The sequence below is a fragment of the Nelumbo lutea genome, chromosome 3 (assembly GCF_056320005.1).
Source record: "Nelumbo lutea isolate HS-2025 chromosome 3, American lotus-T2T, whole genome shotgun sequence".
NCBI lineage: Eukaryota > Viridiplantae > Streptophyta > Magnoliopsida > Proteales > Nelumbonaceae > Nelumbo > Nelumbo lutea.
In genome coordinates, this window is record NC_142686.1 from 22,999,899 (window position 1) to 23,020,511 (window position 20,613).

The 20,613-nt window shown below is 38.4% G+C and overlaps 1 protein-coding gene across 2 annotated transcripts; it reads right to left on the bottom strand.

Annotated features, from left to right (window-relative positions):
* Positions 1–1,882: 1,882 nt before the first annotated feature.
* LOC148863598 (Agenet and bromo-adjacent homology (BAH) domain-containing protein) lies at positions 1,883–6,758 on the bottom strand. 2 transcript variants are annotated; one of them, XM_088978094.1, is made up of 6 exons: positions 6,099–6,758; positions 4,460–4,545; positions 4,223–4,330; positions 3,196–4,035; positions 2,867–3,083; positions 1,883–2,756 (listed from the first exon to the last, which is right to left on the bottom strand). In XM_088978094.1, the coding sequence occupies exons 1-6, from the start codon at positions 6,379–6,381 to the stop codon at positions 2,164–2,166; spliced, it is 2,127 nt and encodes a 708-aa protein (XP_088834220.1). In that variant the 5' UTR covers positions 6,382–6,758; the 3' UTR covers positions 1,883–2,163. The 2 variants fall into 2 exon arrangements, with proteins under 2 accessions (XP_088834220.1, XP_088834221.1); XM_088978095.1 differs by having other exon boundaries at positions 4,223–4,315; positions 6,099–6,743.
* Positions 6,759–20,613: the final 13,855 nt, after the last annotated feature.

A 20,613-nucleotide genomic window follows, 5' to 3' on the forward strand; every position in this document is an offset into this window, starting at 1 on the left:
GCATACAACAGGCATAAAAAAAGGTTTATATGTCATTTACTCTCACTATAAAAACTACCCACTTATAATAATTAAGAAACTGCTCACTTATAATTATTCAAAAACTGTCTATGAATTATAAATAGTTTTGCCTTAGAGATACTATCAACGGACCATTATCTGTTAAAAATATCAAAACTACTATTCAAAAGAAAACATTGTTTATTGTCTTCTACTTGAGACTGAAAATGTCAAATTGGTCCCTTCAGAAATGACATTATCTCCTAAAAAAAGACATGATATTCGAGCTCGACTCGCTGACCCCTAACCACCATATGATAGGTTCCAATAAATCTATAAAATTACAAGGATATTTTAATAAATGACGAAAGGGCGAACTTAAAAACACTAGTTCTGGACTTTTTGTACAAACAGACAAATTGTAAAACATGTGTGACTCAAGCAGCCAAGCATTAACTATTAGAGAGAGAGAAGTAAAAACAAATGTTGCAGTTGCACTATTTGGAGGTCATAACAAAGAAACCTCAGGAAATTGTGGCGGGTTAAGCGGACCATCCATATAAAGTGTGGCTGATCGAAGAAGGCTCCGAGTCTAAGAAGTTGATATGGCACACGCCATACATACAATTCTCACTGAGAAGATGCATTATTTGAACGTCAAGCTCTTCCTTCCCGTGAAACCATCATACGGCCGGGCTGATTGGAAGGACTTCCGCAGCATGACTTTTCTGCTTTTCTGCTTTCCCGCTGCACTACGATTTTCAGTTTTCACTGAGAACAACTGATCAACAATGAATATCGTATTGCACGATTTCATCCCTTGATTGCCCTTGTTGTCTTTATTTAATAACAACAGAAGAACCCAAGTGCTCGCCGAACGCCCATTATTTCCAGCCAAATGCTGTAGAATCAAATAAAAGCAGTGGCAGGTTTAGAAAAAAAAAATTGTAAGGGTGGATTTTGGTGGTTTCCATGAAACTGAACCCACGTTGATTTTTTATTTCATACAGATGAACCAGTCGAACCGTCGAAGACTGGTTCTCCTTTTTCCTCAAACGGGTCTTAAAATGTTACATCAGTAAAACGTCGGTAAAAAGACAAAGGATCACAAGACCCATCGCCTATCGCGTGAAATAAAATTAGTCTCCCTATAAAATAATAAATTACGATGTCGAGGAATATTTCGATTTAGGATTTTCTTTTCGCGATAGCAAAATGACATTAAACCGATTACAGAAATCACGTGTTAGAGAATAGGTTATTTAATGACTACAAAGTCCAAAACTATTCTTAATTTTAACATCCAAATGTTCAATATTGCCCCCCTATATTGGCTGAAACTACAATGGTTAATGGTTTGTTGTTGGATAACACCAAAGAACCACCTAGGGTGTGCTGACTGTCGGCTTGACTGCTTCAATGACTTGCAGCAAAAATCCAACCGAGCGCAGATGGCGTCAGATACGCTGTTTCGACCATCTTTTTCCCAACCCCGAGTACTTCTTTCACTTACTAAAGCACCCCTTTGTCAAACGAATGCTATAAATTTGTATTTTAGTAAAACACTCCTAATCGATCGATTTAATTTACTTAATTGACCTTTCATTTGATGATAATGGAAAAGGACAATTTTGACATTAATCCTATTTTAAATAAATTTAATCAAAGAATATTCAAACAAAAAATGTCATTCTCACTCGTAATAAGACAGCAACCACTCTATTTGACTAAAACCTTGGTGTTCAATTACCCTTTATTTCGTTCTTTGGGTTCCTGGCTCGAGTAATCGTTCGCTTGGATAAAACAAATTAGACCATGCAACCAAACATCCCCTTCTCCCAATTGGTGAAAGCAACAAGGGCCAAAACTTGTATAGACTGTATTAGAGGAAAAAAATTGATATTTTCAATATGCATTCATTCAAAAATGATGCCAATAGAGCATGGCATCTCAGGCTACATATTGATACAGTTAGATATTGATACAGCATGATACACAACTCACACATCCGGTCAACACCGGAGAAAACACTCGGTTAAATTGAGTAAGAACAGTCGTCAGTCACAGGGTGTGTGAGAAGAACAAAGGGGATGGACTAAGATCTTTGGTTGAGACCAAAAAATTTTTCAAAACTTTTGATGGGAAAAACAACAGCATCAGCAATCACCTAGACATGACCAAACTCGACAAAGGAGGTATGGATGCGTTGAATAGAGAATCTCCCCTGTATTTGCAATTTTCGTGATCAACCTTCAATGGCTTCGGTATCAAAAATCTTTCTGAAGCAGGAGACCCACCTTCCTCTTGGCTGCTACTGCTGCTACCATCAACATAACGCTTCGACTCTCTACTACGTCTCCTCTTCCTGGAAGACTTCCACTTCAACTGAGCAAGTAAACCATCATTGGCAAGGTTAGGTACAGACTCCACTTCTTTCCTCTGATTATTATCACGAGGTTCTGAGAAGGATGTACTCTTGTGAATTGAAGTTTTCGGCTCCTTTCCTAAGCTAGTCTTATTACATGTAGCTTTATCATCTTCTTGTAACAACGTATTTACATGATTGTTATTCCCAGGTTGTCGGTTATCTGATACCAGAACATTGTTGGGTCTACCTACATCTTGCTCACTCTCTAGGCCAGATAATATTGAAGCCACTATGTCTGGCCTCTCTTTTATGCATTTCCACCTGTTGCCCACCCAATCTTGAGATCGTCTCAAGTCACCGGAACCAAAGATCAAAGTCCGCCGTTCACCTGCATGTTCACAAGGGGTTGTTAATTAATGCTACCATGTGTTAGTTTTGGTTTGTTACCTACAAATCAAATTCTAGTCAATGTGTTGATAGGGAACAATTTTCCCATACCTTGGAAATATACATGTACTCTATCTTCGGATTCCTTCCTGACCACAATGCCTTCCCACCACCCATCACACCACCACGCATCTACAGAAGCCCCGATATCAAATCCCCACGAAACTCTTCCTTTATTGTAGGGAGGGCATGGGCGAATGGTTGTCCTTCCACATAGCCTAAGACCAAAAAGGTCAGGGCCAGCAATCCTTGATCCTAGAACCCACTCCTGCGTAGTAGAAAAACAATTATGTCACAAAATTGACCAAGAGATAAAAAGAAAAAAAATCCCTGCAATAAGGTATCACAAATAAAATAACAAGACAGATTAATGAAATTACCTTCAGATTATTATTTTCATCCACTGCATCTCGGATGTCTTGGTACTGCACCTTCACCTTGTCTTTATGCCTCTTGAGAACAATGGCCCTGAACCAACATCCTCTCAAGCCACTATCCTGAGAGAGCACCTCAACATGAGAACCCACAATTAGATGCTGATGAGGCTCCTCCTTGGTAATTTCCTTCCTTGATAAAGGTGCAGTCAAACCATTTTCTCTTGGAATATGCATTTCAGATCCATTGATGCCAGAAACCAAGTAGCTAATGCACTTATTATTACCCTTGCCAAGATCTTTTAAATCTTTTTTGTTGTCCTGCTGATCCACATCCTCACATTTCAATGGACGGAGCCTTTTTTTGGGCCTAGTTCTTGCAACATCCTCATCCCCATCTACTTCCAGGCCACCACCACCATGGAGAGGCTCTAAGTCAGTTCTTGGAAGGGCAGTGGTGTACATAAATCGGAGGATTTCTTGTTTCCAATAACCTTGAATTTGGGTGATGTCGAAAGGCTTGACATCATCATTGTCCACCATCCTGTGGCAGACAAATGGTTCAAACCATCTGTGTCTTGCCTCATCCAGAAACTTCTTGAAATGCTGGGGACTCAGCACTGTAGCTAATCCATCTATGCATTCAACTCTGAGATCTTGAAGACAAAGAGAAAAGAAAATCTCTCTGTCATTAAAATCAGGAGGCAAAACAATACCAACTTCATCAATTTTGTGAAACCATCGTACCACAACCATTTTGTTGCCTCTGGAGTCTTCATAAAGATCCTCTATGTATGCTAATAGTCTTTTGTTCTCTTCTGCCATGATATATACAAAATCATGGACCTGAAAATTTAAAAACGAAAACCCAAAGAGTTAGAAGGAAAAAAGGGGTGCTAACAAACCCTTCACCCCCCAATGCCAAAAAATAAATAAACAGAGATCATAGAAACTATCTCAATACCAGCACTGAAATTATTACAGATGAACATATAAAGATAAAAATCAATCAGGAAGATCACACTGCACTTACAGAAATTGTAATACAATTCCGGCAGAAAGACTTAAAATGTCTTCTACGTTTCCGGCATGTCCACGCAGAACCCAACCATGTAAATTCTTTTCTCTGTGAATGAAAATCCTACAGAATTAAATAAAAAAAATTATATATAGGGAAAAGTATATTAATACCCTCTGTAATTCCTAAAAGTAATCGAAAGACAACCCAATGGAAAAAATCAAGGAAGCCAATTGAGCCCATTCTTCCTACCTTGGAAGATTGTGTCTTTGATTCTTGACCATATTCACTCTCCAAAGGACCATCATCCGATTGTGAAGACCCATCAGAACTAGGATCTGAATGAGGAAGGGGCAAAGGTTATAATTTTATAGAAAAAGAAGTGCATCTAGAAAGAAATCAAACAAACAGAAGAAGAACATTGCTCGAACAAAGCAACAATTGTGCAGATAAAACAAAAATAGAAACATTAGAAATGAAAAAGACACTGAACAAGAAGACTGCCTGAAGCGAAGTTTTGGTTGGGAAACTATGGGGAGCAGTCCCAACAAAAAAGGGGGGGCGGGGGAAGGATTGCAAAAGATAAGGTTTATAGACCTTGACCTAGCAGTTAGGATGGCATAAGGGGGTTCCAACGCTCTCAACCAGCAATTACCTAAGTGGTTGATAATTCCTGCATCCCACCATATAGTTAGTTTCCCATAACATGAATAGATTGAGAGGAGGAGGAACAGAAAAAAGAAAAGGGAAGGAAAAAAGCAGGATGAATTGTACAAATATAAGAAAAACGGGGGCAAGATGTGGAATGATAGAAAATCATGAAACCCCCATGCATCAAAATGATATGAAGCACGAATAAAACGACCAAAGAAAATATTTTCTGGGGATAAAACAAAAATTTACCAAAGTATCGATTTGATCGAAAAAAGCACGCAGACGCAAAACCTACATCATGCGGATTTTATAATCTCAACTTCGTTATGAAAGAGGATCTACCGGTAGACCGGATCTACAACTAATCACGAAACAGAGCAGGAAAACTCAACTAACTTTAGCTTTCAAGCCTACATCATGTCTTGACAAGGTTGTTAACCTCCCCCGTCGTATGAGAAGGCGTTAGTCGGCGCGCAAGGAACCAGCACTACTATCTCACCATTTTAGAGATCAAACGGCTGTTCATAAAAAATGACCAGGATTTCGTCTAATCCATCATTCAGCATCACATAGCCGGCCCCAAAAGCTAAAAGTTGACTCACCATCATGGAAAAATGGATGCAATCGCCCCTGCTGCAATCATCTGGCGTGCACCTCTCTCCCAACGGCCAAATCACCTCCAACACACCCACGCAGTCTGGTGGATCTACGATCCTTACCTTCTCAAGAACGCGATCTATAATAAGCTAATTAACAAGTACAGACGCGTCCTCGTCGAAGGTAGCTGCTAAGACGAAAAATTGAAGGGTGGTGGAGAATCAATGGTCGAGAAAGGAGCCATCTTTGCACGACGAACAGACGAGTAAGCCGCCCCCCGGCTCAGCTCTGCAGTAGGAGAAGGGCCGACTGCCGTAGGATTTGAAAAAGAACAAAGAAGCAAAAGAATGCCGCTTTGAATATTAGAGAGGTTATCAATTTACAGCAGATCTGCAAATTGCGCCACAATCGTTGCAAAAGTCACAACACAAAGGGCTTTAAAACTATCTATTCTTTAAAATAACAAGACAGAGAAAGGAGAAAACCCCTTTTCGATGAGATTGGAATTGAGGGAATAGAAAGAAACAAAAATCACACAAAATAAACCTAGAAAATAAAAGAAAAAGGGGACTAAAACCGAGTAGAAAAAAGGGAAAAAACTGACTTTCGTATAATCAGAATTGATAACGCTTGTATGTACCTGAAACTATAGAGGAAAGCCAGTCAACTACATCCCTTCGAGAACGAAGCTTGAGGATAGTATTGGAAGGGGAAAGAGAGAGGAGGAGCGATCGATTACGAAGGGCATAGTAGTAAGCCATGTGCCTAAGACCCCTTTCTTTACCAACAACAGCAAGCTCTGAATTCCCATCCTTCCGCTTCAGATAATAATGCACCTCTCTTTTTCCTTTATTGTTTGACATAAACACCTCTTCCCATCGCTCAAACAACGCAGTTCTTGTTGGAGTCGTCGATTTCTCCATATCTTGAAAACCAATTCAACCTCAGATCCGAGCTTCTTCAACGCGAAAAAACAACAGAGACGCCCTAATTTATAAACCCTAGAACCAGAGGGATGGCTCAACCAATAACCTTGAATTTATCCCAGATATAAATAAAGCATAAACAACTGTTATTGTTATTATTATAGAAATAGTAAATGAATCAACAAAGACGAGAGAATTCGAAGGCGAGGGTTTCTGCAATCTGTGATTCTCTCACCCTCCTGTGTTCTGAGAAAGCCAGTAGAGGGACTCGGAAATGAAAGCAGGGGAGGAGTTTTGAATGGCTTTTTGAATGTCTTTTATGGAGGAGAGGGAGGAAAAAGAGGGAGGGAGACGTTAGGGTTTCGAGGATTGATTTTAGAGATCAACGGCGTGGATTTCGTTCGTGACTATAACGCTCGCGAAAATGCTTAGAAATTGCCGGGATTCTTTAGTTGTAACTACTTTCCCCAAAATGCCCTCTTCTTGTGTAGGAATTTACCATGTTCCTTATCCCTCGCATGCTTCTAAACCCTTCCTTCTTTCAGTTTCAAAATTTTAATATTTAAAAATAACATTATATTCAATTTCGGGACAAGAGGGAAAGAAGGATCCCGAATAAAGGCCAAACGGGTGACGTCAGACGTTGAAAATGACTCCAAAACCGACAGCTAAGCCGGCCCCCAAATTAGCCAATTCTTTTCAGACGCGGGAAAGGAAAGGAATCTTATTAATTATTTTTTATTTTTTTCTTTTAGGTTTTTAATACTTTTGACCGGCTGCTTCGCTCAAACGGATCCCAAACACCGGATTTAGCCGGTGATAACACCAACTGACTGACTCAGCTTTATCCGGTATTCACGTGACCTTCACCCCTCTCTTGTTTCCCAAGTCAAAATCTCTCTCAGGAAAGTTCTATACACCTGGATGACAACATCACGTGGGCCCTACGTCATTCAATGGCTCACACCTCATCCACAGAGGCCGAGCTTTAGGAAAAAGCTCTAGTCCCTAAAGAACCGTTTGATTGGAACCTTTTTACCTTAGGTTTTCTAATATACCTAGAAGTGTTACAAGGCTGTTGGATTGGAATATCTTATTCTTATCTAGTCACTCCTGGAGTGTGCAATCTTGACTGTACAAGTCTTAATCCGCTCCATCCGTCCCGAAGATAAGAGATTCCAATTGAATGATAAATGAAAGGGGCCGACAGCATTAGCACTGGAGAGGACAAATAATTGAAGCCATCAAACGGGAACAACCACCGATCGGCGATCGGGGCGTGAAAGCGAATTTGTCTTGCTTGGGTTTCAACTTTCAACTAGTGTGATCTCGACTTTATTGTGGTGGGCCCATGTCTTCAGAAAATATATCTATTGAGAAAGGGAAGTAGGAAGTAGGGAGTAGGGAAGCAATTCAATGGTGGACAACCTCACATGCGCACTGCAGCCCACTAGTTGGAATCGAATTACCCTCATGACTATGACGTGGCGGTGGCTGATTGGCCCAGTACCTCAATTTTGACGAGAGTAACCGTATAGGATTCGAAGCCTTGCCGCTGGGATTGGGAAAAGTATGAGATTCGAAAAGATGGCTCAAGTTGCTAATCAACCAGGACTCTTTTTTTTTTCATTTTTCAAGCACTGAAAGAAATAGGGTGGGGTGCTAGCATGAGTGTTGGATATATTCCGATCCGACGCTAGAAGAGGTCCCGAGCCAAATATGAGCAAACACTTCCGGCTTAATTGGTGATGGTAGGTGCCGCTATATGACTCTTGGGGGGGGGGGGGGCATCTTTGACTGTTGACCTGTAAGATAATCAAGTGATATGCTAGCACGTGCGATGAAAGTGCAATCGTGTACCCAAAGTGGGAGCCTCGGTGGAAAAGATGGATTTGCAATCCACCTCTAAGGCTTATCCTCTGCACACCATGGACAGATAAGGACAAATTCAACGAGGAAGAGATATTAGCATTAAAATTGCTATACTGAAAACATTTCTTCTCAATTTTTATTCTGTTAGATAGGATTAGGTTGTGGGTTGTTTGAAGGTTAAGATTAATGAGTCACCCCAGGAGTGGCTAGCATTAAGAAATAAACGTGATTCAAGTTTGCTTTTTGTCAAGCGTGCAGGCAATGAGGTAGAGCTGCTCGAGCATGTGCTGGCTCAACGTGGTTTTCTTTTCTTCTCAGAGGAAGCAGAACTCTGCCATTCTGGGGTTGTTTTCCGGGTTGGCTGAATAATATAATTTTGATGGATTACGCAGTTTCTTGGTTTATTGTTTTGGGTGTCTCATGTCTGTTAGTTTATTGTGTTTTTCTTTTCTTTTTTTCGTTGGGTTTGGTTAGTGCATATTTCTGATTACCAAAAAAAACGGACTCTTTTTAGGTCAATGATGATGGGTCTTATAACCCATCCACTCCAACCGGTTTAAGACCTATTTCTTGAACCTCGTACCAAGAACTGCAAATTCCCTAACTTACAAAATGAAAGTTGAGTCAAATAGTGATCCAGCACTGTAGACCAAGGATGACTAGCGGTCCAGCACTGTAGAAACAGCAAATGTTGAGTTTTCTATTCCTTCCTGCCACATAAGTAAAAGTTTAACCATCTCCTTTTTCTTCTCTTTCTCCTCTTATGCAGCATGTGCTCCTTTTCCCCACTTAGTAGACAACTTTAGGTGGTTGACATGTTATAAAATCTAGGAAATTGATTCCACAAGGGTGTCATCATGGAATAACCACCCACCATCCTACCACAATCCTTCTACACCCACCCCACCCCACCCCACCCCCACCACCACCACCACCACCACAACCAAAGGAAAAAGTCTGTTAGCTCATAAACCGGAGTTTCTTTTCATGTATGATAGATTGCATGCTTAGTTATGCAAGCAGTTAAACATACCATTCACCAATTGAACAACATATTCACAACAACACACGTGGTATGACACATTGATTTTCCATGGAACAAGCTTTTCACTCACATGGAAGGGCAAACAAATAAAAGTTTGCTTCCCATCATTTTGAAAAAGTTGCATTTTTTATGTCTTATTTTTCTAATTTTCAGAGGTAGGGTTCATTATGCTGACATATTTTCTATATGATTATTGGAATATTTAAGGACAGACTTTAACCGCTTAAAAAGAAATGAACAATCCAAGGTGTTCCAACCTGTGCTTATAATGCATAAGAGAATTGGAATGGCTGTTATAGCAACAAAATTGATATAACATAACGATGTCCTGCTTCATTATTCTTTATCTTTTTTTTTTTTTTTTTGGTGGGGTGAAAGCAACTAAAACCAAAACATAAAATAAAAGAGAAATGGGCAAGTGGAGGAAATCAAAGTGCTTCTACCATCTTATCTTTTTGAGCAACTAATTACAACCCCCCTCCCCACCCAATGTGAAAGATAACCCGGGTTTCTTGCATTTAAGTGAAGTTAATAAACCAATTCCCCATCTCCACCCCCCACCCCCTAGAAGAGAAATGGCACCTGTTTCATACTTCCAAATGAACCACGAACACAAGTTTGTGTAAATGATTTTGAAGTTTTATCAAAAAGAAGAAATCAAAGGATGAACCATTAAATAGATTAACCATCAACCCATTAACCCTACAGCCAGAAATTACAGTGAAAAGTCACCATACTACATTCTTTATGATCATACAAGCACAATAGCATTTGATATAGGAGGAACGCAGGTGCCCATGGTGATTCAACCAAGAACAATTTTGGAGTAGGAAAAAGACCAGAAATGACCTACGTGGGTATGGGTGTAAGTCCCATTGTATGTAACCAAATAAGTAGGTCAGACATCAGGACTGTGAATGTCAAGACATACCTAAACCCTCTTTCTGAGATCCGTCTGCGTGCCCAAATGCTCAAAAAGAAATATATTTTGTATCAAGCACTTACAAAATAAAATACAAAGGGAAAAGAGAGAGTAAAAGATTACAGTGTGTAAACAGTGTAGTTACCTTACTGGATGCTGGAAGCCTTGCATGTAAATCTTTTCACTAAGAGATCCCATGATAAAGGCCTTGCTATCATCCAAATGCAACTTTAAGTGGCTATTCCAAACTAGGTGCTTCTTCAGTCGGATTGGTCTCAGATACATCTGAGGTTGATGATTCTGGTTCTTCCAACAATTCTCGAGATTGAATTGACTCCTTGTACACAGGTGTCTGCTTAAAATCAGTTGCTCCTTCATTGTATGTAGCCACAGCAATTCCACATGCAATTAGCTGTAAAAAAATGGAAAAAATTATTAGTATATCCATTCTGTCGAGCTACAATTTTGCATTCCTGTTCAAATGTAAATTGATGGGAAAGAACTGAAAGACACACATGCATCCATGGACATTATACTTTTTAATCTAAAAGGCACATCATTGTATTTATAGATGCCAAGAGGAACAACAATGGAAGCTCATGCCTATCAAACTTATAAGTTATAACCTACAAAAAAGCTTGATATTTTTTATCAATAACTGAATTTTATTAATCATGCCAAAGATGCACATTATGCATTTACATAATTGTATTCTGTATGTATGTACGACTCCATACTGAGAAGGCCCTTTTGTCTACCCACTAGAGCACCCTGTAGAACCCCCTCAAATACAAGGCCATCACCCAATGTTGGTCCCAGCTATCTGGGGTCTTAGGAGTAGACGACTGGGTATGGTCCTAATCTCTGGCTATTTTTTGCACGAAATGACTACCCTTTGACTCAAACCCACGTTCTCACACATGCCAGCCCAAGATTTGACCATCAGACCAAGGGCCCCTAGAGTCCCTCAAATACAAGAAAAATTAATTTCTTACTGCAGGGGTATTTTCCCCTCAGCACTGCCTTCTGCTGACACCCTTGCAGGCTATTCATTAGCATACCGAGGCGTGCATGAGAAGAATGTCATCCCAACCACCAAGTGTCTTACTTTCCTGATGGGTATTCCCCCCTCAGCACTGCCTGTCTGCTGACACCCTTGCAGGCTATTCGGGACATTAGCATGCTGAGAAGAATGTGTCCATCCCAACCACCAAGCGTCTTACTTTCCTGATGGCTACTCTCCCCTAAGCACTGCCTGTCTACTGACACCCTCGCAGGCTATTCAGCACATTAGCATACTGAGAAGAATGTGTCATTCCAATCACCAAGTGTCTTACTTTCCTGATTTGGTGCCTCATACTCCACTACATCCAGTCGTCCATGCCACCTATCAACCATGATATAATAGTCCGAGTCCCCCTCTACTATCAATCCTTGGAAACCATGTAGCCAATTTTAATCCCTGAAGCGCATTCAGGTAGTAGTTGCAAAAGCACCTAATACCACATCAGCTTGGAAAATATATCCAGTTTGATGCAGATCATGAAGCTGAAAAGTATTTTAACCTTTCCCATGTCCAAGCGAAGCTAATAAACGCCACCATTCCTTGAACCAACTACCAAATTGTTTTGAATGTGATGAACTACTGACTAATTGCTATAATTATAGTGGCTGGAAGCAGAAAATCAAGTAGATAGTCTAGAATTAAATCAGGAAAATAGTGATTTTATAAGAGCTCTTCATTTTTTTGGCAATAAATAAAAAAGAAAAAAAATATTAAAGAAGAAGAAAGTACATTAAGTTGACAAGACATCATTCACAAATTTTCAAAACCCAAGACCCTCCAACCCCATTTTACTACAATAGTGATTTTATAAGAGCTCCTCATGAGAATATATTTCTTTTTTTTTTTTTTGATAAATAGAATATATTTCTAAAAATTAAGAAATAAAGAAGGTTCATATTTTAGAAACTAAGAAACAGTTTCAACTATAGATAGATCAACTTAAGCAACCCCTGAAATTATCTAGAATTAAATCAGAAAAATAGTGTGTTTATAGGAGCTTTCATGAGAACACATTTATAAGAATAAGAAAGAATGTTTAAACTTTAGGAACTAAGAAATAGCTTCAGCCATAGATTATTCAATTGAGCAGCACTTAAAATTATCTTTCTGATTCCACAACTACCCACTATAAACACGAATCTAGAGAGTATTTCCAACTACCCACCTTTTATATTATAGTATATGCAACTACTCCTTTGGAAAGAGAACACCATAAAGATAAAATCTCAAAATGAAATCTGCTTCATTGGTTACATATGTTTCCTTTCTTAAGGGTAACTAAATCCTCGTCCACACCAATTCTTCTAGTTATTCTTGATTCTTGGATAACTCTAATAGTGAGATGTCCTAATAAACCAATCCACCAGTTGAATCATTAATCATGAATGACAAAACCAACATTCTGGCAAAACACTTGTTAGATGACACCAAAATGTCAACACTGAAGGCAAGAACTATACAAACAATCAGATCTAGTCATGCAAGGAATACCCCTAATAGAGTTAAGAATCAAGAGTAATTTTGGAATTGCCTGCATCAGAAGTAAGATTTTTTTTTTTTTTTTTGGAAAAGGTAAAGTAATATTTATTGAGAAAGAAATACACACCAGAGGCTGAGATCAGTCCCTAAACAGGCAGACTGATCTATTCAGCAAATACTTTGTGCAACCATTTAAAGTGTTTCCCATTTTTTTCAGCTCAATTTACTCAAAATTTCATCATTGTTCAATATCAACATTACCAGAAAAACAAAAGTACATCTCATATAAAACATTTGATGTCCAGCATTGAAGCCAATCAATCAGATTAGTTTGAACCAGTCATCGCTATCCAACATGCTGGCTATCAAATTTCAAAATTTTGGTCAGGTTAATTAATTCCAGGTACTCTTTTGGAAATTCATCAGCCTTTGGGATGAGCTCTTATTGTTATGTGCTTCTAACACATATATCTTACCAAGTGTGTGTCAAATTTCTATGGAAAGGAAATAGAATGAAAAAATTTTATGCATAAATCATTGTATGAAACAGTAATTATCAATAAAAATCCAGAAACACACCAGTCAATGTCCTCAGAAAAAATGGAGGACCAACAATGCTTCACAACACATCGTCCCCAAAGACTGCAGTGCCATTTCAGAATCTAAAACTAGATTAAAAAGCATAATATATACTCTAAATCTAAATTACTTTTACTCCTATGAATTTAAATGTGCATGCAAGTGTATGTGCGCATGTGTGTGTGTGTGTGAGAGAGAGAGAGAGAGAACATATACCAGTTCTGTTACTTTGAAGGGAAAATAACTCTAGATAATCAGATTTTTACAGGTAAGATGGGTTAAACCCAGTGTATTAAAAGTGCACGGCACAAGGTGAGGCATGCGCCTTTTTGAAGCAAGGCGCAAAAATTAAAAAAAAATGCTAAAAATAACAAAAAGTCAGAAAATCCAAAAATAAAAAAAAAATAAAAAAAAAATCTCAAAAAGTATTAAACATAATATTAATAAAAAATATAAACTTAAATTTTAAAATAAAATGTTTTAAAAAACCTATTACCTAAATTATAATACATAAACATAACATGTAAAGCGTATTCAAATGAAAATTTAAAATAAAATCAAACATATAAAGCATTTTCAAGCATGTAAAACCCACAATCTTTTTTTTTCCTCAATTGCATTACTTCAAGCAGCTAATGTGATGTAAAACATATTGCATTCCTAATTCTACGAGCTGCCTTTGTACCATGCCCATCAAGGCAAGCCCAAACAAGTTCACATAAAAAAAAATAATGATCTTATAACTTCCATTGCCTTTTAAAAAGATATTTTATTAGAATGAATGAATGAACAACATTAGCAAATAGGGGGTTCTATTCCACATCGGTGAGCGAGCAGAGCCCCTAGCCCAACCGCTAGGTTAAAAAAAAAAAGCAAAAAAGTGTGAAATTTTCAAAAGGTGCATGCCTGGACTGAGATGCAAGGTGCATCAGGCACACCAGGCATACGCCTTTTGAATCACCAGTTAAACCCCGGCCTTAAGATTGGAGAGCCATCTAATTGAATTATGATGTTAATTTTTTTGGTCAAACAGAGTTGAAGTTGAATTGGGGATTGAAAGAATGAGACAGGTGCCCAAGTAGCATGAGTTTTAGCATTGGTTTCGAGGTGAAGCAACAAGGTTACACTACAACTTACCAGCATTCAGGTCTATTGCTTCACCAATAAAAAGAGGAGATAGTTGGAAGTTGAAGATGAAAGGAAGTGTAAATAACCTTATGCTGTTGGGTAAAAGTAAAAGAAGGATGGATTTAATGGGACTCCATATTTATAGGTGAATGGTCAAACGATGATCCAAGATTAATGCTTCTTATTCATGTCTGACTGGTTTATACAAAACCATGATAGTAAGTATCCCAGTCATCGAGGATGTTTGGGATGGTTCCCATCTTAAATCCTAGTGCATGCACAAACTTCAAGAGAGCTCACTACCTCAAGTTGCAAAACTTAGAATAGCAGGGTAAAGCTTTAATGGTGGCTTTACTAAAAACAAAAGGAAATAAAGAAAAATAATATATATATGTATATATATATATATTAGACTAACAAAAGTGGTGGTCTCACTATTAGGTTTCAATTCTTCAATAAAAGACTTCCAAGCCATGAGAAGAGAAATGTGGGGTTTTACCACCAGAATTCTTAAACCACAAGTCCACAACAAAGTTGTAGATACAACCTCAAAACTTTCATTCATTCGGGAAAGAAAATAAGTACTTTATAGGCAAGATAAGATTCCTTAAAGAACAAGAAACCCTGCCTTGCTGTCTAAGTTTCCCTCTAAAGATAAATTAACAAAATATTTTCATAGAATAATATTTTAGTAAATTCCATTCTCTGTTCTTCAATGTGCACTTATGGAGTAAACTTCAATTCCAGGCCACGGGTTGGGTAAACTGGATCATCTATATCATTCTTGCAAGAACAGAACCAACTATTGTTAAGGAGGATAAGAGTACTATATTAACATCCTGATAGGTTGGAGGGTTTGTTTAGCCCTACTAGCATTAGCTGTACAAAAAAGAGAGGTAGGACCTTGTGGAGATGCACTAGAGCAGCACTAATTTGGATCGTGTGGGAGGAAAGAAATGCAAGAATATTTGAAGAGAAGGAACGAAGCAAGGAAGCCTTGGTTGAAACTATAACTTTGAGAGTAGCACATTGGGCAAAAAGTTCGAAGCTGTTTTTGGATTTCAGGATTGAAGACTTCTTCAGAGTTTGGGGTATCATTGCTGCATCCTCAACTACAAGACAAAGATCTGTTGAGGTTTGCTATACCCCAATAAATGGTTGGAAGAAACTGAATTTTGATTGGAGCTGTTTGGGTAACCCAAGCCCCTCAGGTATTGGGGGAGTCATTAGGGATGAAGAGGGGAACATAATTGCTTTATACTCTGGCCCTGTGGAGCAGGGTGATGTGGCAAGACCAGAGTTTTTGACTGCAGTTTTTGGGGTTGAGAAGACAAAAGAACTGGGTATTAGTAGGCTGATTATTGAGGGAGATTCTAAAACTGTGGTTAAGTGGCTGGTAAAAGGGGAGAGGGTGGCATGGCACTTGAGGAATGAATTCAGAAAATTCAAATGGGTGAGGAGGACTGCTAATAGCTTGGCAGATAGTTTAGCAGAGCAAGGGGTACATAGAACACATATGTTTTGGGCTCAAATGTACTACTGATTTGGGGCAGCTTCTAATAGCTGGTTCTTTTCACGACTTCTTGTTGTAATCATGTTTCTTCTCATAATTAATGAAACCTTTTCTGTATTGCTGATCGGAAAAAAAAAAAAAAAAAAGCATAAGAGTATTAACATAGCTTTGTTGGTGTGTGCACCTTAAGCTAAATGGATAAGGCTCTTTGGTGCTGCATCAAATCCTTTGCCATCATCAACCTATGATCAGTCCTATTACCTCATGAGATAGTCAATGCAATGAAGCACTGGCACTGCGGATGAGTGACAAGAATAGAGACAGTGCAAGGAAATTGAGAGACACTTGAGAGAACTAGAACCAAGGTATGCATGTATGTGGACCATATGCAAAGTTGCATCCAGCACTGGTACCATTAGGATATTCCACCTTACATTGAGAACTTTCTCCCTTTTTCCAACCAAACCTGTCTTGCCGAAATTCTTAGAAAGGCACCATCTTGATAGGGCATAGTGTCTAGAGCTGAATTTCGGAACACCATAAATCTTATGGGATATATCTCAGAAGCAAGACCCTCAGAAATATATTTAGTACATATCAGAACCCTCACAAGTGTTACAAAAGGTGCACCTAGACATACAGGCAAAGCACTGCATTTTAAGGCATGTGCCTCGCCTGAACCCAGGCATAGCATCTCTGAAAACGCATGCCATTTTAAATATGCCTTTCCTGTTTTTCTTTCTGTAAATTCTTATGTGTGTTACATCTTCATAATGGTTTATCAACTTCAAAATTACCTTCTATTGTTGTTTATACACTAGTGATGATCTATTAACTTTTAGGGGAAAAAAAAAACAAAGATAAAGACCATTTAAATACATGAAACCTTAGTTTTTGCGAATAGGATCTCAAACAGAAAAGTTTCCACTAAAGAAACAACAAAAATACAAGTAACATCTGATCATAATCCTAAAATAGAATAGACTACAACTTCATTTATGTCAAGGACACTGTCTCAAGCCCCTACATAAACTTGTTAGTGTTTGCCTCAAGGGGGCTTTAAGGAGGCGGAGGGCCAATCTCCTAGGGTTAAGAATGAAAGACATTTAACATCACACTAACTACTTCAAGTAAAGTACTATGCGATAAATAAGCACATAGAAAGTTTCACATGCTTTAATTGTTGAGTTATCAAAGCACTTCGGTACAATCCATATCGGTTTGCTTTCACATCCACAATTTCATTTTAAATATGTTTTATATGTTATTTTTATGTAATTCCAAAAAGTTTTTATTGACATCGGGGCTCTTTGGCATTTACATGATTGACCAGGCTCTATTGACTGATTAATTTCATGGCACCTAAGTATTTGAGAGCCACGCCAAAACAAATGTCTAGGGTGTTATGTTTTCACAGGAGAGAGAGAGAGAGAGAGAGAGAGAGAGAGAGAGAGAGAGAGAGAACTAAAAACTTAGTTTTGCCATGTTTTCACATCAAAAGGCTATGCTGAAATTGTTTATTTGTGCGATTCAGCTCACCCATTCAGTCAGTATGAACATTAATATCATTATCATCTCGTGACAGTAATAGAAGAAACAGAAGTTCACACTTCACACATTGAACGTGTACATTTTCAGACAGTTTCATGTCAATTCGGTAAAATTCTCCGGAATAACAAGCAGATGATGAACTATTTTATTAAGGAATCATAAACCTATCATATTAGCTCCTCAAACACAAAGAAATAAAATACCAAACTCGAAACAATCAAATTAGTACATAAATTAAGAATTCGAAGGGAGAGTAGACATGGTGAAGAGAAATACCGCGAAACGATACCGAAAGCCCATAGATACTGAACGAAGAAGCCGAGAGCATCCCACTGAGATCCCTCCCAGAAATCCGGCTGATCTCCTGGAAGCTCCGGCACCACGTACCCATCATCGACATCGACCGCGTTGTTGGAATCATCAGGGCCACCTGGGCAACCTTCAAACACCTCGCCTTCTTGTTGTTGTTCAACGTCTTCCTCTATGGTGGTGGTGAGTCCGCCGCTCCTTCTGTTTTTGCTATCGAACCTTCCCGTGCGGGATGAGATCTTTCTGGCACCGGCCATGTGAACATTTCTTCCACTAAGAGAAAAGGAAGAGTATAAGATAGTTGATGGGAGAAACGCCTGACGACGCTGAAGTGGGGGTTGGCTTTCTAGACCGGTGATGGTGCTGCAGCAGAATATACGACCGGCACCGATGCGTAGAGACATGGTTAGACGGGTAATTGTAGTGTATGCTTCGCTTTTCCTCAAAAGACGCGGTGTCCCATCGGGTTTTTCTGAATTCTGTCAAGATAAGAAGATACAAGCAAAGGAAATGGGATTAGATGCTCACTATTTTGTGAGCACGGCTAAAAGCGTTGTGAAAACGGCTGTGATAACAACGATGTCAGCACAAATTTTGTGGGCACACTAATCCCCAACAGCTAGAGGTATCAATTGAGAGACGGGATTTATTCCTCGCAGTTGGTCGCCTCACATGCACATCCTATCATGCATTGGGAACATCTCCCATACTTTTAAGTTATTATACACGGGAAATGTTCCTAATACACGGTAAAATGTGAAGAGTTCATTATAATTATTAGATTGGAAGGGTTCATTATAATTATTAGATTGAATCAATCCAAAATAAATTAGTCCATAGGTTCAAAGTACATTGGGTGAATTGATGCCAATTCGGGGTTTTTGACATTTTGAATGTTTATACCTATGCAGTGGAAATTATAAATCTGCATTGGACTTGTCCATACTTCTCCGTATTTTTATTGGTCTGAATTGAATTTAAACCAATTTTCAATAATCCGATCATGAATCCAAACATTTGTCCAATTTGAAACCGATCAAAACTAAATAAAGTCGAGCATAAAATCACTTTTATAAAATAACTTTAATAAAAGCACTTATATAAAAGTACTTTTACGAAAGCACTTTTATGGAAATACTTTTATGAAAGCATTTTTAATATATTTTTATAATTTTTTATATTTCATTCAGTTTGGATTAGATTTGGACCGGATTAGGTCCAATCAATTTGTAAGTGGGCTCACATTGGACCAAATCCAGTCCAATTGAAGAGATTTGACTTTTTGAATAGTTGGTTTAGTTATTATGGGTTTAAATCTTTATCTGATGGCAGTTTTCGATGGCAAATGCATTAGGAGATTTTTTGTTTAGTAAATGTGGTGGTCCTAAAGTGGTCTTTGCATTTTTTGTTGAAGTTGCAGTATTGTTAGAATGCTGTATTGCTGTTAAAAGGTTTGGAACCTAGGAGATTTGCATTTTCTGCGACTCAGTTAATGTAGTTAATGTAAATTCAGGCTTTTGTGTGCTGATCGTGTTTCAATAAGGTTTGCCTGGCCATTAAAGGAAAGTTTATTCTTGAGGAGTGTTGGGATTCTTTCCCTGTTAGTTTTATTTTGTAGTACTTATAGTTTGTCTTTCTCTTTTCTTGGTTAGTTTTATTTTTTCTCTGCTCTGTTCTGTGTTTTTTTACTAAAAGAAACGCTCTCCGCATCATAGGATGTTGGAGGCCGACAGCTAAAATTGACTTACAAAGAAAGAAGAGGAAGAAATCTGAGTCATTAGATGCCCATCAATAATATTTGGCGATAAGAGGGGAACTTTGGCTATTTGAGAGATTTTGGGTTGGGCACTTTCACCTTTTCAGTATTCACGCCCATGCCTTTGTTTTTGATCAAAATAAATTATGCGAAATTAAATGCAAGAATGGGATATGTTTCCATTGTGGGAAATTACATCTGTACCCCACAGGGGGTATCATACAAATGCCTCACATGCACATTTCAGCGTTGTGGGGCGTTTGTGAGATGCCTTCACTGGGGTGCGGATGTGAATTCCCAATGTGCAGTTAAGACATGTTGTGAGGTCAGTGTAAGGAGTGCTGAAGTTTGGACTCAGCCAAATGTTAGCCATATTCATCCAACCATACATCAGAATTATTAGCAATGTAAAATAGGGGGTGCAACTCAAGTTGAATCAAGTTTACATTTTACACTATTTTCGAAGCCATCTGAATAAGTTTCATCATTCCCTAATGGAACTTCACCTTAAAGAAGGTGTTCTAATCAAGGTTGTAAAAACTAGATTGGACACAAAACCGTTTTGGGGACCGGTTTTTCTGGGTTGAATGGTCTGACGATCTAGTTCGAACGAACAACCTATTATAACTTAAAAAATAAATAAAATAAAAAATGGTAAAACTGTTGTTCGAGTTGATGGTTCAATTGCCTGGGTTAGCGAGTTGCTTACCAAATCAATAGTTTTTTTTTTCCAATAACGGTTTTAAGGTGAAACGAGATCGATTGCCTAATTAGTTCCTAAACCAACTAATCCAACCATCCCTGGTTTTTAAAACCATGGTTAGTAGGCTCTTCCTAGTCAACAAAGGAATTTCCGTTATGCTCATTCACAAAGACAAGGTTTAATAAATCCATTGTTTGACCATTGTTGTAGGTTTTAACCTTTTTCACTCCTATGAAAAAAATAGGGTTTTGGTGGGGGTTTAGGTTTGGTCAAATATAAGATATGCGAATTTCTAATTTAGTCGTT

Coding starts and splice junctions, on each gene's coding strand:
- LOC148863598 (XM_088978094.1), bottom strand. CDS start 6,381: ATGGAGAAATCGACGACTCCAACAAGAACTGCGTTGTTTGAGCGATGG. Junction 3,084..3,195: donor ATGAAAATAATAATCTGAAG/GTAATTTCATTA, acceptor TCTACTACGCAG/GAGTGGGTTCTAGGATCAAG. Junction 2,757..2,866: donor AGTACATGTATATTTCCAAG/GTATGGGAAAAT, acceptor GTGAACATGCAG/GTGAACGGCGGACTTTGATC.